Source organism: Daldinia childiae (genome assembly GCF_008694065.1).
Source record: "Daldinia childiae strain JS-1345 chromosome Unknown Scaffold5, whole genome shotgun sequence".
In the NCBI taxonomy this organism is placed as follows: Eukaryota; Fungi; Ascomycota; class Sordariomycetes; order Xylariales; family Hypoxylaceae; genus Daldinia; species Daldinia childiae.
The window spans coordinates 343,763-365,210 of NW_022984646.1; the positions used below are offsets into that span (position 1 = coordinate 343,763).

Sequence of the window (21,448 nt, forward strand, 5' to 3'; positions counted from 1 at the left end):
AAATCATCCTCTGTTCTAAATGTCTCGTCTAGAATCATATCTTTTCATGTAAAGATTTTACTTAAACATAGTGCATCATTACATCTTATAAATGACGCTTGAAAACACATTGGAACCTCGTCTGTCAGGATTCTAGATGAGACATCTAGAACAAAGAAGAGGTTTAGTATGTATGGACCTAGAACTCGTAGATAGTTACCTAGAGTTCCTTGCGGAACGATGAAGTTGTTTCCATGCTGTTTGGTTCCACCTCGTGACATCATCACCACGTTTAAAGGTAGACAGTACAGATGCTTCTATGCCGTATGAAAGTAGTAGTGCAGTGAAATACGGTACAGAATTGAATATAATGAAAATAGCCAAGGTAATTAGGGTAATCTAGTTTGGAATTTTGCTAAGATCTAGAGATACCCGTTCTTAAATTTTATAACGACTTATAAAACAAAGTGAATCAATATCTTGCCCTATAGTAATATAAACATAACTACTTAGACCTCTCCCCCTCTTAATGTTATAACTAAAATAAAAAATAAATAAAAAATGATAAAAAGAATTCTTAGAAATGAAATAAAAGGCTCGTAGGGGGCGAAAGATCAATGGGCAGTTTCGTAAGAAGTCTGCTTACTATAGAAGCTTCCGTGGTATATATGCCGTGTTTAATAATCAATTCTTCAACAACCAATGGGAGTTTGGCCGAGTGGTTAAGGCGTCGTGTTTAGGTCTTCCCAAAGAATACCATATAACCCGCGATGGGAAACCGCGCAGGTTCGAATCCTGCAGCTCTCAAAAGACTATTTTTTTGCCTGCCCACTTGGCGCGATATGTATTAGAGCGCCTGGTGGATATTTTTTTTTTTTTTTGTCTGGAAATTAAATGAATCTGATTTGTGTCTAATTTTTAGCGTTGGCGGTAGGTATGCAAAAATCTTGGCGTCTTTATTTTATTTGATGAACGTGGGCTCCGTGGATGGAAAAAGAAATTCCCACATTCAATACTACTAATAAGACTAGTTCTATGCACGGCTGGAACTGGTAGTTGGAAAGAAAATTGGAGTATACTCGAATGAAATTCTACGTTCAAGTTCTAACTGCATAGAATTAATTTGTTGTATCAGTATTTTCGTCCAAACGTAGCTCAAGCTGTAGATGTATGGAAACAATTCGAACTTATCTACGGAATATCCGGAAAGCAGATGGTCTAAGGATTTGTGCTCTGTCGATCACTTATTTCTCGTCATTTTGCATCTTGAACTATCCTTGGAAAATAGCCTCTCCGTATGGTCTCGCAGTCTCTGTAAATGTCAGAACTAAAAGCAACGCGGTAATGATATTAACTAAATAAACTGACTAAACCACCTATAAAGTGTTGTTTTTTTATAGACGAAAGCGACGTTATAGTCTACTGTAGACTTCAGTATGTCAGTAGCAGACCGCTACACCATTCGAGAAATCTCAAAAGGTATGATGGACGAGATCTACGCACGTACAAACGAGTATCGGTGTGCCAGTACGCGCCGACCTGGGCGTCTAATTTTTCCCGATCTCCGTAGTTCACTAAGTCGCACGCACCCCATTTCCGCGCAAACGCCTCCTTTTCCGCGGGAAACTTGTTTTCTTGTTTGTATTCGTAGACGATCATGTCTCTGACCCGTCTCGGGCATAGTCCGCCGAATCGAAAGCAGCCATCGGGGAGAGGTAGGTGGCTGTACTCGTTAGTAATATGAAGAAAGATCTGGAATTTTAATGATGTGACTTACGCGCACCCCGGTATTGGTATTCCCTTGCCGTTCTCTGGGACCTCAAACCAGAGCCTATCCTCAAACTTTCCTCTGCGAGGAACCTCCCCGGTGATAATCGCGACTGGTCGAGCAAACTCTTGGATTATTCTCATCGTAGGACATTGGGGCGGCCCAGCCATATCGAAAACCAAAGTTTCGTCATCGATATATGTAAATTGCTCGTGTATACCGTATCCTGGTTCGAGAACGGTAAAGTTAATAAGAGGTGACGGTAATGTCTTGAGAGCTTTCTTGTGCTCGTCTCCATATTCAGGATCTGCAGTAAAGAGTGGAATATCCTCATTGCCCGTCTTCTTCCTTAATTGCTTCACTAGCGAAATGGCGGCTATATGTTGAGCAATATTTCGCGGCATGATGATGTTACATGGTCTCTTTGTACTCTGCGTGCTCTCTGTACTCTCTGTACTCTGTGTATTGGTAGGGCTTTGCTCCGGAGATTGTTGATTGGAGCAAAACTTTGGCATAAGGATACGACCCAGTCCTAAACAAACTACCCTTTTAATTTTCTCTGGATTGGGTATGCTATCTATAGCCTGTTTGAACTCATGAGCCCTGGTGTTTTTATCACACTTCCACCTTTCCCAAGCATCGATAAGAGTATCCTGTATCTCTTCTGCCTTTACAGTATCGAGGCTGTCAATGAATTTCCGGGTGCCCTTTTCATATGGTTTATGATACTTGGAAATGAAACTATTTCATGTTAGTAATCTTTGCATGATATTATTTCTTGATTGACCTTAAGGTTGGTGGAAAATATTGGACGTACGTTTTTGCGAGATTTTCATCAATCTTAGTATTTGGTTTCATCTGCTTAGGGGGGCAATTTGCCTGGACATTTTGATAGCAGTGAAGAATAAACTCATGGGGGTCTTGAAAGTCCTTCCCTCTGATATCTGAGGCGCAGAACATGTACCAGTTACATCTCTCGATGATTTTTTTGTTTCTTTCTTTAGTACCCAGCTGAAGATCTTGAATTTCCTTTAATTTGAGGAAATTAGCCTCAAGGCCAGGATACTGATCGGGATCCATTATGATAGTAGAATCCATTATGTTATTAAAGGTGTGGGTTTAAAAAGCGATACGTGTCCACGAGAAAGTATCGTCAGATTTATTGTTTTAGGCCCTTCCAACTTTATATATAATGCGCCGCAGAATTACTTAAGTAGAGAAACTTAAATTCTAAAGTAAAACGTCTATCAGGTAGTCACTAGCAGTTTGATGTCTAACAATTACACAGCGAGTGATTGCATATGACATTGAAATAATTGTCAGCTCTAGTAAATGAGATAAGTTCGGATTCACATAACTATATTTTGATTGAGACTCAGCTATGTAGAACAGTGGTAGTGGCGAGGAAATGCGATGACTGTGGTTGTAATACCAAGTGATTCAGTTGGAGTATTTTATATTCGCAGCCTTGCGTGAAGAACCTTCTAGTATACCTCCTTAGCCATCCACTGCATATGACCTGCAGGGTATAGTTCCACTATCATCTTGTCAGCTCACTATCCACTCCTGGATTCATGCCTGATGCAGTCTTTCAGCTATATATATTCGCCGCCATAGATATGTGACTAACAGAGCCTGCTTGATATATCTCATCCTCTTCAATGATGACACAGAATCATAGGCATGACGGTCTCAGACGTGACAGGATGTTATTTATAAAAAATATATTTGAAGTAAAGCTGAAATAAAATAGGACAATACGTGGTTCAAATCTAATCATGCTATAGTCTGTAGTGAGTTAAGAGGCTGAACTCTACCTCTAGAATGACGAGCTCGTATTTAACCTTAAATGAGATGAATGGTTTGATGCAGTCTATTCTCAGGCTTGCGACGTGGACTAAGCATAGGTAGTGTAAGTATATTGATATAGTACAGGGGTATTATTGGGCTAATTACGATTCCGCATTTATCATATCGACTAGCGCTGGCTCTCGTTAATATACTAGATGTGCTATATCTATATATCTATCTAGGGATTGGCCTAGTGTTAGTTAATATACACAAACAGCTCAGCTCAAGATGGATAAGGTAGGTAAGGTATGATAAACCTATAAGGTGAATTGCCAATCTGTACGTCTATAACCTAGTACCCTAATTTTTCCTTCTAGAAAACAACCCTCTTTTTTTTCAGTCCCCAGACATACAAAGATCTGCGTTGTTTAAGACATTTTTACTCGATAAACTTCAATGCAAACCAAGCAAACCAAGACCAGCAAACCCACCCCAAACCCACCGAACTGAAACTCGAATCAGCCCACAGAAAACGCTGTGATACGATTCACAGACTATCCGATGACGGAGAAGTGGCTTATTTGGCAACTCCGATACACGCGAAATATTTCTTAAAAGCTTGAACTTCAACACTAAAAACACCATCTCGATCGAGAAGAGCTGCCGGTGGCCAGAATTCAGGTTCGACGCGATCAAGAAGGCCCGGGTACGATGTTAGGCCTCTTGGCTCCGTAACGCCCCACGGGTTCCTGATGATAATGTATTGCTGTGGTTAGGGTTAGCTTCTTATACTAGAGAAGAACGTTACTGGCTCGGAAATGCCCCGGAAACAATAGCTCTCTGATCGGCTCGCCCAGAAAGGCATACCGCCAAAGCCACAGTGCTCGAGATGATAAGCTGGCTGGGAAAAGGGGATATATAAAGGCACGCACGTTATCCTCTTGGCCTTCGCTGACCCAGCCCAAGACCGAGTACGCATGATTAGCAACCAGGTTGCTGCCGCGAAACACTAATAATATCGGGAATTAGCCACCTGCCTATCTCTCTTCTCTCTCTCTCTCTCCAACGAAAACAAATCAAAAGCGCTTATCTCTCGGGCGGAAAAACCGCCACCGCCTCATTGACCGAGAATTTTCGACACGGACCCGATACACGAAGGGAAAACAGGAAATCCCAAGACGTTACATACTGTCTCCTGTGGCGTGCGTCCACGCAGCCATTGGACTAATGTACGCTTGTTCACGCTGCAAGAGCGCACAAGGCCCACGAGCTCAGACCCGAGTGGCGGTCGGTGAAGTAATAACGTGGCTCGCGGCCGTTAATTTGGGCCACTATTATTGATGAAATATCATGTTAGCGGCTGCTTTTTCGATTGAACGTTCTAAAGGGGGTTAGGCTGGGTCTTGGGGGGGGAGGGGGTAAATTCTCCGACTTTCGGTGTGAGTTGAGAAAAAGGGGGAGGGGAAAAAAAGGAAGGGAAATATTCAATATATGGATTGATGGATTGATGGATGACTTAGGTACGCACTGGCCTTGATTGGGTCGCCGCGTGAGCCTGCGTCATGTCAACGCGTCCGCGGGTCCTCGGAACGCGTCATCCATTTGACGAAGGCCTTCTCGTATAGCGCGGGCCAAGTCTCGTAGCCGTCGCTAGAGCGCGCATAGATGTGATGTCGGTCGAGTTATTGACGGGGATCTGGTAGTCGACCTCGACAGTGTCCGTGTCAGCTTGTTGCGGCCGCCCTTATCGTGGAAGCGGACGCTCAGGGTGCGGCGGCCGCGGTCCAGGGTCCAGTCATGGTCATCCGTGTGGATCGGTTGATCATGGCGGGGTTCGCCCAGAACACGGAGAAGATGGCTGCGATTAGCCAGCTGTTGCTCGAGGCTCCCTGGGTCGGGTCGTCGAAGCGTGTGGTATTGCTCCCGGAATTGGTGGGAGCTGCCGTGCATGGCGAAGGGTGGGCCGTCCATCATGAAGCGACGCGGCATGCTCCGGAAGATGATATCGTTCATGTCGCGCCAGGAGCTGTTAGGGGGAGACCACGATGGTCTTCCTTTCCGTGGCTGAAGGGAAGCACAAGCTCGTTGATGGTCTCGGTAACATCGCGGTTACCGACAGTCTTGCCGGAGAGACTGGCCATCGAGGACGAGACGCGAGCTAGCTGATCATTCTGCCATGCGGGCCATTTTGATGCGACATCACCAACCTCTTTGAGGCCAATCTTCTCGAGATCATCAAGCTTCTTAACGCGAGACAAGTCGGGAGTGACAAGGTCGCGCTCCTCGAGGATCTGCATCTCCTTCTCGGAGATTTCCTCGGCTTGGCGGTTCTCCTCGTTGAGCTTAAGGCCAGCAAAGAGCACGGAGTTGTGCTTCAGGTCGAAGAGCTCTTCGTAGTCGGTCTGCAGGACATCCGCGAGGATGCGTGCAGTAGAAAGAGCATGGCGGTCCAATCGATGGCCGATCATAGCCTCAACCAGGGCATACGGGTTGATGGCGCCGATGAACACATCCTTAGGAGGCTCATCGGGAGAAGGCTCCTGGCCAAGGAGAGGATGGTCATCCCTCTCGTTGCCGAGAACCTCGTAGTCCTCGGACATAGTCCTAGAAGGGATAGAGCGCCTGTCGATCTTGTGGCCCGTAAGAGCCTCAAACAGAGCAAAAGCATCAATATTGCTGGGAGCTCCACGAGGAGATTCAGAAGGAGATCCAGAGGTAACCATTTTGAATTTAGTTGGTAAGTTATTGGTATTATACAGATGTATGAATAGTAAACGGTAAGCTGATGAATTATTGAACGAGTCGCTGTTGCTTGGTGAGAATGGAATAGTCTTGAGGAGGTTGATTGGTATATGTATGTTTTCACTGATATTCAAGACACATGTTTCTTTCAGTTCGTGGATGATATCTTCAAGCTTTCGTGTCTTCACTTACCTTGTATCGACGAGGCCGAATACGGCGCATGATGCAACGGCTGAGTATAAACATGAGGCTCTCCACGTAGACCCCCGGACCCCGCAAATTACTTAGACTCCATTGCTTAGTGAAAATAGGTTATATTACGTATCTTCAAAAGTGTGCATTTAAAAGGTTAAAGATCGTAGCAATAGAGCGCTGTTGGCATGACCTGATATGGACATAGTTTTTTCACTGTGACTCCTGTAGGTTTTTGCTTATTCTTGCCTCTGTCCTGGGCGGCCAAGGCTATCCGGGTGAGCCATGTCGTGGGTGATATTACTGGAGTAAGAGACCTTTAGACGGATGAATATACACGTGCTCTCTAGCAAGGACACTCAAGAGCTCCAAGTATGCTCAACACTGTTATGGTTAAGTGAGTGCGTGTACTTATCCAGGTAACTAAGGGACTCGATACTCAAAACCGAGAATGAGCGACGGACTCCTAAAATTAACTATATTCATAGTACTCCTAAAGGACTTAGTGGTATGCCATCTTAAAGCTTAATCCACTGTCGGGTTCGCGGGGGACGGACAGGGAAATAAGCTTCAGACTATGTAGCATGGTTAAATCGCCTTGAAGTAGTAGATATTGGTCTTGGTAGAATATAGTTCTAATGGAGTTCAGCTCCATGTTGAGAAGAGTTCTAGGCTGGTCCTGAGCTGAGATGAGCTTAGACTACGTGGAAAGGCTCACCCCCTTTCTAGGTTTACGACACACATAGTAGATAATTCTATACGAGCTTGTGTAGGAGCTTTGGTACTTTTAACTAATGAAAATTTCTACCTATTGTATTACTTACTCCGTGAAAATCACTATGGTACTATACAGGATAATAAGCCCATACTAGAAGCTATAGACGTATTATAATGCTCCTCGGTAATAAAGTGCCTTCTTAATAGGCAAATCCTAATGGCAAATACGTAGTTTAACACCACCCAAGCTCCAAAAACACGGGACAAGTCGTCCAATCTGAAACTCAATTCGCTACCAAAACCTACCTAACCTACCCAGGTATATAATACGAGATGAAGAGCTAGTTTCACCATCTAGGTCTTCCCGTGCGTTTAGCTTACCGGGTACCTGAACCTTGAGTTGCTCGACGGCCTTCTGATTATCCCGTTGTAAACCGAGGTTTTAAGATCTATGTCCCGTGTGACAAAGACCTGGCAAGTAAGGCTACCTACCTAAATTACTACTGAGCTTGGTCTCGGTACCTACCTCATCAAGCTACACAGTATTTTGGAATTTATCGAGGTGAAAAAGGGGTAAACCAATACCGGGAAATCCCTATCCGCTCTAGAAAGCAATGAATATGACTTAGTAATTGCTCCTCATAGAAAATGACCTTATTTAGCAAATATAATTTCATCACCGTTAGTTTAGGTAGATATTTGCTTTCGTTACAGACAATGAGATCTAGAATCACTTCGAACGCTCTAAAGCCCTCATCACTTCATAATTCACGAAATAATAGCGCTTTTGACAGTATATCCGTCGGCCCGGTTAACATCAACACAAAAAAACACAAAACAACACGAACAAGTCACCGAAGAAAAAAAAACTCATTTGAAAATCATAACACCTTCAATAACAGCTAAATCGCTGGTAATGATTATGTCCCTATGCCTATGCCAGACCGGTGAGCTAAGCCACAACACTCACGTCTGCTCCGACTATAACAGCGTCAATACGGGCTGCATGTACATCATAAGGCACCCTGACCACCAACAAGTAAGAAGTAGATAGGACCACCTGTTCCGAAAAGCTAGTTAAGAGGTAGGTACCCAAGAAGCAGTTCCTCCGTTCGTTGGTTCGTTCCATCCACTATGCAGAAAAGGTTTCGGTCGACAGTAGTTAACGTATCCGTAATGTGTAATTGGTTCGGATAAAGAAATAGAAAAAAAAAAATAGGGGAGGGATATCAGGATGACAAAGAAAAAACATGAATTGATAGTAACAGTGATATGATGTGTAAGTGCTAGAACGCCGTGATGTAGTAAGTAACCGTAAAGCAAAGAACCCTTGGCCGACAAATCTATGAACCTATGCCATGCCCCCTAAGACGAAAGGAAGAAAAACAAAAATATTCATCGTAGTCTCATTGCGAGGTGGGTGGTATGTGCAAATGCGTCCATCCTCGATGCCTATTGCATGACTGTTTACTCCGTCATATGCTGGATGCTAGTGAAACATCATTTTGCTCATTAATCTTCGTGCCCCTTTAGGCCTGTCCAAATCCACCTCCTCCATCTTCTTTTTTGTCTTGCATCCTCCCTGGTGGTGGCAGTCTCTACCAACGTCCGACAGGAACAGGCGCGCTATAATTGCCAGCCATCAACTGGTCCAGAATGGAGCTTTGGTTGGCAGGTGTATTTGAGGCAGTGTTGCCTGAATTTCCACCGACCCATCCGACATTCGCGGCCATAGAGGAGATGGCAGCACCTAACCTGCCACCCGATTGAAGATTGTGCTTAGCAAGCTTTTGGTCCCAACCACCCGAATGTAAGAGGAAGCCGGCCCCTTTCTTAGAGGCCTCATTGATAACCAAAGCCCAGGCTTGTGATATTTCGTAGTAGACGTTCTCTTTATGATGTCTGTGGCTTTGGCTTTCCCAGTCAGGCAAGCTGTGTACTACCTTCGTGGCGCCATGTAGATATTGTAGCGAGAGGTTGGCACTTGTCTCGTTAGGCGGAAGAAATTGGTGTGTGAAGTCAGCAAGGGCATCGATCAGTGCCATCAGTTGATGTTTGACCCGGTAGTATGTGTAATCGGAACTCGAATCGCCGTAAGGGAACGCATCTCGTAGTTTGTCCTGATATTCTTTCAATACTCGTAGCGCGCAGTCGACGGAGGGCTTCGGAGCGCTTTTGACGACCTCTTCTCCAATTTCCGGTTGTCGCTCGCAGATTGTCTGTAGCACAGTTCGCAGTTGCGTGATGTCGAGGGTCTCGAGGAGTCGAGGGAGCGATAGAGGCCGCCCCGCTACTTCATTTGCCCGGACTTTCTTCGATGGTCTAGCCGCGAGCTGTCGTGATTGAGCAGCAGGGGAGTTGAGGGGTGAGACCGACATCTCATCGCCATCGTCGTCGGCCTTTCGCTTTCGGTTACTAGCCATAGTGTTATGAAAAGGAGAAACTATTAAACAGAATTGTTAGTATATATATTGCTGCCTGTTTGGATTTCCTTAGATGCAGAGTAGTCGAGTCCGCAGCTCGGGATCGCACACAGCAAAGGGGTATCAAGACAACGCCCCACATGACTTGGAACAAGAAAGCAGAGGAATTAAATATATTCACATACTTGAGCGAGTAGGTGACCGTCTATTGGTCTCGTGTTGATGAGGGAAGAAAGACGGCGGTTGCGGCTGCGGCGATAACAAAATGTTCATTATGCTAGCAGGTATATTCCGTCCGAATACGTCGTGCTACTCGGTATCCTATTCCCTTCTCGATGACTGTGTTTGGTCGAGCTATAGCGATGTCGACACCACGCTGGACTGATCGACGGATCGACGGTATGCTTATCTGACGTACGGCGGAGTGGCGTCGACGATGGGAACAAACCGGAGGTGCAGGATGGGGAAGAGGTTGAGTGAGGGAAGGAGGAGAACCAGAGATAAATAAAAAGTAGAGGGGAGAAAGTAAGAAGGGTGGATATGTAGAGTGTGGATCGAAAAAGAATGTCGTTACTTGTGGCTACTTTTATTCCGTCTGGTCCTTAAGCCAGATAAATAAAAGAGGGAGCCTAATATTGGTTGCGCATTGACGGGAGGGGTGTAGGGTGTAGCGCAGCTGTTTAAGAAAAAAAAAGTAATAACAAACACCTAAAGGTAACTTAATAACTCGACTAATCCCTTTGATTGAATAGGATTTGGAGGTTATGGAGGTTATGGAGGTTTGTGTGTGTGCGTGTGGATGATGTGGATTGGATGTTCTAAGGAAAGATACGCAAAAAGATGGCATTAATGATCCAGAAAACTGCCTTCCGCTGGCTCGGGTCAAGGAAAAAAAAGTCAGGCCCCAAAATCCCCAATATATCTAGCAATGTTGTTGGTTCTCTCGACTCCAGCTGGTGGAGACAAGGTCCCCTGTAGCTGTACTACCACTGTAGTGATACCCTAAGTGGACTAGCGGTACTATATCTCACTACGAGCTACTAGGTACATATGTACATATGTACTTACCTACGCACTTACTCTTTTGTCATCAATGGCCCGCACTAGTGCCTCATGCCTATTTCAATGCAACTTCCCTTTACCATATTATGTACATGTATATGTACATGTACCTTACATCCTTACATGCCACCTTATCTCATATTTAACATAGGAGGTATATTAAGTAAATAAACATAAGCATACTTTATGAATCTCTCCTCTAGCATCTTCATATAACATACACCTTTAACTCAAAATAACTATACCTAATATACCTAGGTAGTTACCAGCTGAAGTACTTATCTACCTACCTGTATATCAGATACTCATAAAAGAGGCTTATGCATAAGCAAAAAAACGCATAGCATCAACCAGAACCCCTCGTTAAACTCACGCATTGTGGGGAACATATCTCCTAAGGAAACAAGTCACAAGCTACCAACACAGCAACGGTTCAAGGGTCATCCCGTCCCTCGTCTTGATTGGTCATTGATCAGAATCTAAGATCCTAAGAAAAGCCACCGTCAGAAACACGTGACCGCCTCTTTCTTACTGTACACACATCATCAATTGCCTTGTAAAGCTCTTACACTGAGTGAACAAAAGTACACATTTTAGCTTAAGTAGTTGTTGAACTTTTCTGAGCTTTGACCTGAGCTAAACATAGGATAAATGCAACAATACTTAGGTAGGTACCTGGACCTACCTAATATATTAAGCTATATACCTACTGCACAGGTATATTACCATCATAGCCAAATAACCGAGGCTACAGCTCCGATCCGTCTAGCCACATAACCTTACATATATGCGCTCCCTTAAGCCTTAGCGATCGAATCCGTGTGGCTAATAGATAGTACTGAATCAAGGAGTACATATTATGTGTTCCCACGAGAAGTCAACCGATCATGGCACACAAAAACAACATCAGGTTTACACGACTCATTACATTCACTATTAACCTAGCATTATCCACACCTATATACAACAGTCTCCACCATGCCATCTCATCGTCACGGCTAACCCGAGGTTTCGGCCAAGAATCTAATTTTGCTTGTGTCTAGCAGTGACTTAAGCATGCAAGAGCTTGCTTATTAGGAGTTTCTCCGAGATGCATTGTTGCCCACGTCGAATTCTGCCGTCAAACTCGGGTTTCTTTACCCACCCAACAGTTGTTCTCCTAAAACCTAGTTTGCTGGCCTATTGTTTTATGAGAGTCGGATCCTATGATCCCATCATAGAAGAGTACAAATAGGAGAGATAATTCCCTATAGTCCAAGATCTATAAAGACCTCGGAACATCTCGGCGAGCTTAGGTATTACATTATTTTTGCGAAGGTCTTTGATAACGCCACGCGGCATAATGCCGTACATTAGGTGAGGTAACGCAAAAGAGGTTCAGCACCCTTTCAGACCAGGCGGAAATCGAAGGCGACGTCCGAGATTTCTTATTAAGACGCCAGGAAAATGAAAATGAAACAAATGGCTAGAGCGTGAATATGGTCCGTAGGCTCAACTTCATAAGCACGTGGAGATTTGTGCTTGAAATTCGTAACCCAGAGTATAAGGTATGTTAAAAAAGAACTCTGGGGAAAACGACTGATTGATTGCATCAAAGGTATTGTATATCATCTAACTCGAGCGTCGCAAGTCGCCCCGTGATGCCCGAAAGAGAACTTAAGTCGCCCGTTGCGGTTCGTCCGTGACTCGGTGCTGGGGAGTTGCGACGGCTCTCCGTGTCGGCATTGCTTGTAGATGTATTGCGCGACTGATTCGCCCAACGAGAGGAACCAATGCCATGAACCGTCGGCGTACGGTCTGGAGAAGCATCCGCCTCCTGCATTGGGTTGGTACGTGGCACGAGGACTGCACCAGGCCGTATGGTAGACGCCGATGAGTTACTCATTGCGTACGTCGAGATGTTGACCTCTGGTTGGTCCGAATTTACGGCATCTCTTAATAGAGCTAAGAATTTATTGGTTTTTTCTACCGTCTCCTCTTCAGATCGTTCTCCTATTTCAATAAGTTTCTCTTCCGGTGCAGGCCATTGCTTTTCATGCACAGATCGCGCATCTTCCAGATGCTTTTCCATTGGCAATAATGAAGCCTTTGAGACGAAGGCATTGTTGCTTGTGGATGGCTGCTGCGGACCCAGGCGTCCAGTCACTCTGAGGAAATATTCGTTAAAACGGCGAACTCTAGGGGGGCAGGGGTGCGCATATTGTCGCAGCATGATCATCTCGTCGACCGAACGAATAATCGGAGCGTTTCCATGTAGGATATTCGCATACACGACTGCAATTGCCTTTCTCTGTTCGTCTTGATCCAGGCCACTGAATCCCTCATATCGCTTCAGTTGCATCGTCGTGACCTGCATTGCTGCTTGTTTAGCGGACGTTACTGATGACGAATCCCGAGCCCACATGAGATATTCCAGAAGGTTTCGGCTTATTCTGATCATATGTTCGTAGTCTCTAGCCATTAGGGAGGAAAGTACGCGAAGGGAATCTTGAGACAGATCTACTCCGGCTGTGATCGCTTCAATTGTCGCGATATCCTGCTCGAGTTGCGGGGTGGAAAGAACCGTAGCTGTACTGAAGCTAATGCTATACTGTGTCGTAACTGATGGCGAAATAGTTTGAGATTGGGCGATAGTAGGGAATGCACTTTTGATGGGCGCTGCGATTACAGATTCTCTTTGGAGACTAACTGACTCGGCATCGCCTATAGAATTGGCTATTGCCTTTTCATGAGAACCCAGGTCTATAAGGTCTATAGGAGACTTCGGTCTCTTAAGGGATTCGGGAGAATGAAGATCAATCAAATCTTCATTCGTGGTCTCCGTGCTCGGGATAGGCTGAGAGGGTGTAGACTTAAGGGGTGTAGAAGTCACAGTGTCGACTCTGCTGCGGTCAGTTTTAGATACTTGATTCTCCGGAGCTTGTTCATCTGTCTTTTCCGAGTCCTTGCTGTCCGTACCACTTTCTAGCTGGGGGACGAGCTCGGTTTCACTCATTTCTATGAGGATTGGTATGCGAGAATTCTCCTGTTGCTTCCGATAAGACTTTACCACTTCTTCGAACTTCTGCGCGGCTGAAATACTGCTGAATCGTATCTGACTCGATCGCACTTCGGAAGCCTCATTATCTTGTCGTCGAAGATGAACGCTACTTCCGTATTGGAACGGTTGCAAACAGAGACGAATATCGCCTCTCATCGCTCTGCCAGTGTTAATGTGTAGATTCCAGATAACGACGCCGCTCGGTCTTTCATGGAGAGAAACTTGGCCAGGGCTAAATGCATCTAGTCCAACGACAAGCATGATAGTAACATCTTCATCTCGGAAAATAACTCGACCTAGTTTAAGCGTCGTGGTTTTGATCAAATTTCCAGTGACTTGAGTTTCATTGTTTTGATCAGGCGTGTTATGGGCGGGTCCGGCTGGTCCAGCTGGTCGTCTCTGGTGCGGGAGCAGGGTACTCTCCTGCTCGTGGGGCATGAGAGTAGGTTGTAACTGCAGCGGAGCGCCATGTCCTAATCTGCCTAGAGTAGGAGGTTGTTGTGGTCTCGCCTGGACCGGTGTATCGCGTCCGGTGCCAGGTATATTAGGTATAGGGGTGAAGTGAACTGGGTTGCCAGCTTGTTCCGCTCGCTTAGGGTCCCATCGTCTCACCTCAACCCCAGGTGGCACAATACCACCAAGCGAAGTTTCTCTATGTCCCGGCGGAAGAGGTTGGGATGGCTGTCTTGGCTTCTTAGAATAACCGGGATTCCTGGTACTGAATTAGCATAGATTCCATATCAATTCTAGGAAATGAACAGTTACGTACAGTGGATCATACATCGGAGTATTTCCCTTGGATGCAAAGGTTAGAGGCCGGCTGTTATATCCAGCAGGATTCCCGCTACCCCCAATTCCCGGTTTCGTTGCAACTCGGTTTAGGCGATGAGCATTCCCGTCATCAAGTGAGTCAAGATCTTTGACCGCATGATAATCGGAGTCGTTGAACAGACCCTCCTTAAACGCATCTGTCGCAATTGATTAGCTACGTATCAAGCGATGGCTATGATGAATATATATAGTATGTAAATAACTCACTCTTCCAGCCTGCAGCAGGGTCATTCGCTGAAGGGCGTTCCTCGCGTTGCGTCGAGAATAGACGACGGTTTACTTGGAAGGTCTGATGGCCTCGACGCCGATCTTCGTCGGTATCTCTAGCAAATTCCTCAAGACGACTATTTCCGAGATCCTCCTATTATCAAATAGAGTTAGTATATCGTCCTTTTGAGTCTTGAGTAGATTAATTAGGGAAGACTTGCCATCATAGTGTCCATGATGCGCTGTTCTGCCTCGCGCTGGTCCGCCTCGCGCTGGGACAGATCCGCCGATGAACCAACCATCGTGAGTGATCAGTAAGAAAAGGAGGTCAACACAAAGTATGGTTGATTTTTGAATTGCCTCGTCCAATGCAATATCAAAAAGAAACAAGGCGTAAACAATTACTCGGCGACCTTAGTCCTTAACTACAACGTTGTATGAATGTAGGTAGGAATCTAAGAGATCGAGACTTGTCTCAAGCCCGAACCAAAAATGGAGTCTTGATAGTTGATAGTGTTGGTTAATAAGTTTTGAGACAGGAGTGTTGTGTAGGAGGTATGTTAGGTACCTAAGGTACCTAGGCAATGTTCCTTGTAGGATGCTCCGATGGTAGTGAAGAATGAAGAAGGTAGGTAAATAGATAGGCCAAGTAAGAAAGTGGGAAGGATTAAATACCTAGCAGGTGTACGTAAAAGAATAAAGGTAGGAAGAAAAGTAAGAAGGAAGGAAGAACTGTATTCTTAAGGAATTCCAGTAAGGTGTGACCTGAAAGGAAGTCACTTCCTTATTACCACCTGAAGTAAACCGGGTCTCCGGTGAAAATTCGTTCAGGTAAACTTCACGTACATCACTGCGGATACTTGAAGTGGTAGTGGATCCGGTACCTCTTATGAGGTTGATGTCTGTGCTATTCCGGGACGTTCCAAAGGGAATACTGATGCACGAACCCTAGGACTGGTCAGATTAGCCACATACAGTTTGTTTTTATTTTAACGCGACGGAGCATGTCAATGTATATGTCAGGGGTAGTTTTGTAGTCATCGCCGAGGGCTCAAGGGGAGTATCGGAACGAGCGTACATATACCTAGGTAGGTACGGTTGCTACCTACCTAAGTAACAAACAAAATGGGAAATGTGCCTGAGTACGTACCTTTTCCCTTCTTGACATGCACTTGAAGTCAAGTTACTTAAGGTACCTCTTAGTAACGAAGATATAAGAGATATCTGAACGTGCGGAAGAAATCATGCGTTCCGTTTGCACGTTCATGCGGTATGTGGTAGAAAAGGGGAACTAGGAAACGAAGATGGGAAAGAAAGGTTCGGTGCTGAGCAACAAAACCAAATATAATTACAATGCCGCCTAATATCATGCACGATAAGATTTAATGTTATCTAGCATATCCTGTGTGTTTTAAGCGAGTAGCCTACCGATATGTTGATAGTATGTCGACGCTGTGCTTCTAGGGCATTCTTTCATGCACCTCCAGCAATCATCCTCTGAAACTAGAAAGGTAACCTGCCGAAGGTATATGATAGTAGTAGTAACAGCTTTAATTGGGTTGTAATTGTATTCATTATACCCTATTGTTAAGGATGTAATACTTGATATTTTCCTTAGTGCTTTAGTTATAGTTATCATGCAAATATTTAAAATGATGCTCAATACTAAAGGCAATACGAAATATTCATATATTGGACGGCTACTACTGAGAAATATATATAGGTATAGATACCTATGCGCCTAGAATATGTAAGATATAATGGACTAGATTAGCTGAGTAGATATATATGTGTTTGAAAGCAGTAATGTTACCATTTAAATCGAAACCAGAGATCTATAACCAGTGAACTCGACTTAGCTATTGGTGATTATAGATACTTTCAATGATATCCTGAATATTTAGAGTCTACTTGTTATATAGGTATAAGTGCCTGTCTGGGTATACATTTTCGAGGTTGACAGCCAAAGACCATCGTTACTAAAGAACATCAAGCTCATCCTCACATACACCAAGCTTCACAGTTCATAAAAATGAATTATGATTGCATTAGACTCATTGCCAAAGTAAATTAATATGATCTTTATATGGTTCTTTATAAGTATTTGCTGTCAGAGTATAAATGGGTAAGGAGGCCTATAGGGGTCTATCTACTATATAAGGGCGCGTAGCTCCCTCGAAAGAGAGTAGAAGCCAGGCGTTACTAGTTCAATATACCTTACCTTTTGGTCTACCTTCTTAGATATTCACTCTGTGTATGACATCAATCACCTGGGTATAACCCCCTCTGACAATTGCGAGCTGTAGACCAAGAAGTTCCGTAGCTACTAAGCCAGAGCAATGAGCTCTAGGGGATAGGATATTAACCGGACCCCTTTCATGTACTCGAACCTTCGTAGAGTTTCTCGATAAGCATGCTTATAACACAGAGAATGAGTACAGAAAAGGTGGTATAATTCAGTATGTGTAGCTGTGATACTGTGATAAATGGTGGGCCAAGGCCCCATTAAGCGAGAAAAGGGGCGGAAAATAGGGAACTACCTATTTACATAAAATCATCTGAATTTAGATTAATCAGCCTACTCTAGATCACTACCAATACGATTGCACCTCGCTCAAACAAGCTTTGTCCCAACCAAAAAACACCAAATCATGACGCAGGACATCATAAGAAACCCCCTTATACCATGCTCGATTCCCCCTTTTTTTGATGATTCCAAAGTTTCGTAATCCTTCTTCTCATACCCGCATTCTCCTGATCTGATCCCGACTTCTTCTCTCCGACTGATCTAGTCGTATTGTCCACTTTACTTGACTTGTGCTTGGGGTGCTTCCAATCATGCCACCTTTGTTTTGTTGGAATGGTTTTCTCGCATCACGGAGAAATTCTTGATAACGTCGAAATACCAGAGGCACAGCATTACGAACAAAATGGTGACAACCAACGATACAACCTCTGCCACAACTTCGAGATGTTAGTTTGTTAAGAAGCTTAGGGGACAGAAGCTAGGGCTCAATACTTACCAAACCATGTCACAACGTACCTAGTGGTGTACGCGGGGGTCGGATCCCTTCCATTGCCTCCGTCGGATTGGTATTGATTTTTCAAGAGACCCTCGAGAGGTAGAGCGAACAGGCTTGTCATGAAGGCTAGCGGCGCGAATATGATCGTGATAACTGTGAATCCAATAACAGCCGCGCTGAGAATCAATCCGGTGCGAGTGTCCCTTATACTAGCGTATGTCCGCTTCATATTTAGCTGATTCTGAATCAGATTCTCGATCCTCTCTGCGTCTTTATTAATCTTGGAAAGCCGCTTTGTGAATATATCAACGTCTTTTGCTGGTAGCTTCCATTGCTCCCAGAGGATCCTCGCCCCCTTTATATCTTGCTCATCACTGCTATCTAACATACTACCAAATTCATGGTTCTCAAAATCCTGAATGAAAGCTTGCAGGATTTCCTTTTGCTGATCCAGGATTTCCTGTATCATTACCAGTTCCTCTCTAACGTCAGCAATCCTATGCATAAAATCACGCTCTTTCTCAATATCTTCGGGCAGCGATTTCTGGGTCGGATCTGTATATGCCTCAGCGTCGGATAAGATTCGGACCACGCTGGTCTCGAAAATATCAAGGGGCGATGGAAATTTCCCACCGGCTTGGGATTTGCCAAATTTTGAAAGGCGATGGGTTATAATACGCATAGCTCGTAATGCAGTATAATAATAATCATTAAAACCTGGGCCCCAAATTGGACTAAATTCTTTGATTACGTTCTTAAAATCTTCGTGGAACGTACTCTCTGGAATCGGTTGGAGACATGGCCCTTCTTCTGTGTAGGCAGTTACAATGCAGTTATCAGATCTCCACAGCCACAGTTGGGACACGACTAAAATCGGCCTATCACGGTCATCAATAGGTATGCCATCAAATGTTTCCTTGTACTCTCTGTAAACCACCTGGTCACCATTTCGATGTTCGAGTGCTTCTTTAGAGAGTGCCGAGTAATAGGTCTCATCCAGTGTTTGTTCCACCTGTACTACATTCTGCGCAAGGCCACCAAGCATTTTTGACTTCAACACTAGAGTCTCCTCCCTTGACTGTGTATGATTGCTTTTGGTCCGAAGTACGAGACAAGGGAACTGTATTTATTAGAATTGTGCATTTTCAATACATGAGCGGGTACGTACTACAATACGAAATTGACCATAATGTGACTCGTAGTATGGCTTACGGCAGTTAAGCTTTGGATTACTAAGGACGGGGGTAGCACCTTGGAACCACGAGCGATATACATCCTCTGTATAAAACGAATTGCCTTGTTGGAGTTGCCGAAGAGCAGCCTGAAATGTATTAGTTGCTAATTATCCGGAGTCGTCCTTGAAACATACAAAGACTATGATGCCCTATCAATTATTAGAATACCTACCTAACGTTACGATGCGCGCTGCCGTAGACTTACGTTTGTCCACGGAATATGGCACCACCTTATGCCGGTGCCTTTAAATAATCTGAAACCTGGGTTTAGTATATCCAACTGCTTCGTCTCTGAGATACCCCGAAAGTGATATAAGTGCGCATTTGTCAAATGTGGATATAATTGACGTAGCGTCCAAAATGCGAGAAGTAGCATGCTACTCTTTCCTCCAAATCTATCTGTATCAATCATTTCTATCGGCATCTTATCGTCTCCGTTTCTGATTTCAGCGTTGGCACCTATTGTAAGTAAGTATTTGATATACTTCTCATTTGCGTCTCTTGCTGCATAGTGTAAGGGAGACCATTTCTTCTTATCCAGGTAGTTCAAGTGCTCTATGGCAAAGCAGCCGCGTTTTGATAGATACTCCCAAAGCTCAGATTTTGGGTACAGAACGTAGAAGATGACAGATCTATCAAAGATATCTCGACGTGTCAGGTCCGCATTTTCTTCTTCGACTAGATATTCGACAATTGGCAGCTTACTTCCGTAGACAGCAAATCGAACAAGGCGGTCTATGTCGAGGTCTGAACCTAATGAGCGGCATTTCTGAATCAACGATTTCATCTGTTCTGGTGTATCTGCTTTATTTATTTCATTCACTTTGTCAAATATTAGATCACTATCATTGATTCTATAATTATTAATAACGTAAGCACCTACGAAGCTCTTGCTTTTGTTCTTCAGTTAATCCAGTTCTGGATTGACACTGAGCTGATTCCGTTTGCGATTGCATTGTTGAAGAAGCACTTGCCGATGGCGGGATATCTTGTATATCGGGAGAGATATAATATTCATCAAGTAAGACATCGCGGTCGGAATTGAAAGGTGGAAAACCGACATCTGCTCCTGTCGATGATTCCGCCATTCTCCTTTCCTTTCCTTAGTGAGATGTTTGGTGATTAAACAAAAATTTCTACTAAATCTATATGTCGATAGGTAAAGTGTTGTGCTTTGAAGAGGTAGAGGGTGTGGGAGAAGAGTTGTGCGTCGCGGTCATGGCTTCCCTCAACCTCTTGTAACAGCAGCTGAAAGCCACGGCGATACAACTGGACAGCTTATCACCCAATCAGTTGGAAACAACTCACAAACCTTGGAGCTCTTGCATAATTTACAGCCCACCACTGTGACGAAAGCCAAATCAAAGATAAGCTCGTAGTTATTCGGAAGGTGTCAGGTTAGATAGGGACTCCCTTCAGCGTTCCTAAATTGATGGATTAATTACCTTTTGGTGTGAATGGACTTAGTCGGGTAGAAGGGAAATAAATTGTATTATGACAATCCAAAGAAAGAGAAAACAAGTCACAGTGAAGAGAGAGCCTCGCGTAGATTATTCTTCATGATAGTCAATTCATGACTATCCAAGTAGCCGACCGATGCCAAGCTATTATGCACTTTAATGCAACGCATATATGCGTACCTATCTATGTCATCCATCCATAAATGACACCCCCTTCCCTTCGGAATAGATCCGTTCCTCATGTTGTACAAACAAGTCCCAATAAAACATCTCATCACAACCCATCCCATCCCATCCCCTCAACACAACACGCGACCTCCCTATTTGGACTTGGCATCCTTAGGCGGGTTCTCCAGGTTATCCTTGCCCTGGCGACCCACGCTGCTTAAGTCGACGTCCTTCTTGCTTGCGGGCTCACGCAGACCCGACGTGGAGCCGGCGCCGGTAGAGATATCGCTCTGGACGCCGCCGGAGCCGACGTTGACGTTGCGGGCGTCGGCCGAGTTCCAGTCTGAGGCGACGGGGGGCTGGTCAGGTAGAGGGAGGTTGGATCGGACCTCCTCGATCTTGTCTGCCTTTGATTGAGTCATTTCTGTTGTGGCTATGTTAGTTTTGAGTTGTTCTCATGTCGTGAAGCTATATTTGGTATAACTATAGCTAGGTTAGGAAACTTACTGTTTGATAGTATGTGAAGAAGACAAGGTATGAATTTAGTCGTATGTTATAGATCTTGTGATGGGAAGTGTCTTTGAGTTTAGTTGGTGTTTTTTATGTGATTCTAATGATAAATAAGGATTAAATAGAATAGACTGCTGAACCTCGATGCTTTAATATGTACGTCAGTTGTATGTATGATATCGTCTAGGAGCTTTTGGTCCGGTAGAGCAGAAGCTATCTTGACGTCATTCGAGGGGCTCTAATATGGGTTGAAGAGAGAGTTGACGTCACAATAGACAATCTTAAGCTATCACAGTACCG

At 44.4% G+C, this 21,448-nt stretch overlaps 6 protein-coding genes across 6 annotated transcripts; all 6 read right to left on the reverse strand.

Moving 5' to 3' along the window:
- Positions 1 to 1,398: 1,398 nt before the first annotated feature.
- On the reverse strand, positions 1,399 to 2,151 carry GL218_05256 (uncharacterized protein; the record flags this gene model as incomplete). The annotated part of the gene is made up of 3 exons (XM_033581907.1): positions 1,399 to 1,408; positions 1,487 to 1,702; positions 1,757 to 2,151. 3 exons carry the CDS (start codon positions 2,149 to 2,151, stop codon positions 1,399 to 1,401), a joined length of 621 nt encoding a protein of 206 aa, XP_033434837.1.
- A 3,037-nt stretch (positions 2,152 to 5,188) lies between these two features.
- On the reverse strand, positions 5,189 to 5,512 carry GL218_05257 (uncharacterized protein; the record flags this gene model as incomplete). Its single annotated transcript, XM_033581908.1, has 1 exon — positions 5,189 to 5,512. The coding sequence occupies one exon, from the start codon at positions 5,510 to 5,512 to the stop codon at positions 5,189 to 5,191; it is 324 nt and encodes a 107-aa protein (XP_033434838.1).
- Positions 5,513 to 5,547: 35 nt separating this feature from the next.
- On the reverse strand, positions 5,548 to 6,261 carry GL218_05258 (uncharacterized protein; the record flags this gene model as incomplete). The annotated part of the gene is made up of 1 exon (XM_033581909.1): positions 5,548 to 6,261. One exon carries the CDS (start codon positions 6,259 to 6,261, stop codon positions 5,548 to 5,550), a length of 714 nt encoding a protein of 237 aa, XP_033434841.1.
- A 2,526-nt stretch (positions 6,262 to 8,787) lies between these two features.
- GL218_05259 (Tethering factor for nuclear proteasome STS1) lies at positions 8,788 to 9,885 on the reverse strand (the record flags this gene model as incomplete). The annotated part of the gene is made up of 2 exons (XM_033581910.1): positions 8,788 to 9,632; positions 9,798 to 9,885. 2 exons carry the CDS (start codon positions 9,883 to 9,885, stop codon positions 8,788 to 8,790), a joined length of 933 nt encoding a protein of 310 aa, XP_033434842.1.
- Positions 9,886 to 12,265: 2,380 nt separating this feature from the next.
- GL218_05260 (uncharacterized protein) lies at positions 12,266 to 18,457 on the reverse strand (the record flags this gene model as incomplete). The annotated part of the gene is made up of 4 exons (XM_033581911.1): positions 12,266 to 14,426; positions 14,484 to 14,682; positions 14,753 to 14,889; positions 17,796 to 18,457. The coding sequence occupies 4 exons, from the start codon at positions 18,455 to 18,457 to the stop codon at positions 12,266 to 12,268; spliced, it is 3,159 nt and encodes a 1,052-aa protein (XP_033434474.1).
- A 2,333-nt stretch (positions 18,458 to 20,790) lies between these two features.
- GL218_05261 (uncharacterized protein) lies at positions 20,791 to 21,060 on the reverse strand (the record flags this gene model as incomplete). The annotated part of the gene is made up of 1 exon (XM_033581912.1): positions 20,791 to 21,060. The coding sequence occupies one exon, from the start codon at positions 21,058 to 21,060 to the stop codon at positions 20,791 to 20,793; it is 270 nt and encodes an 89-aa protein (XP_033434473.1).
- Between the last annotated feature and the right edge of the window lie 388 nt (positions 21,061 to 21,448).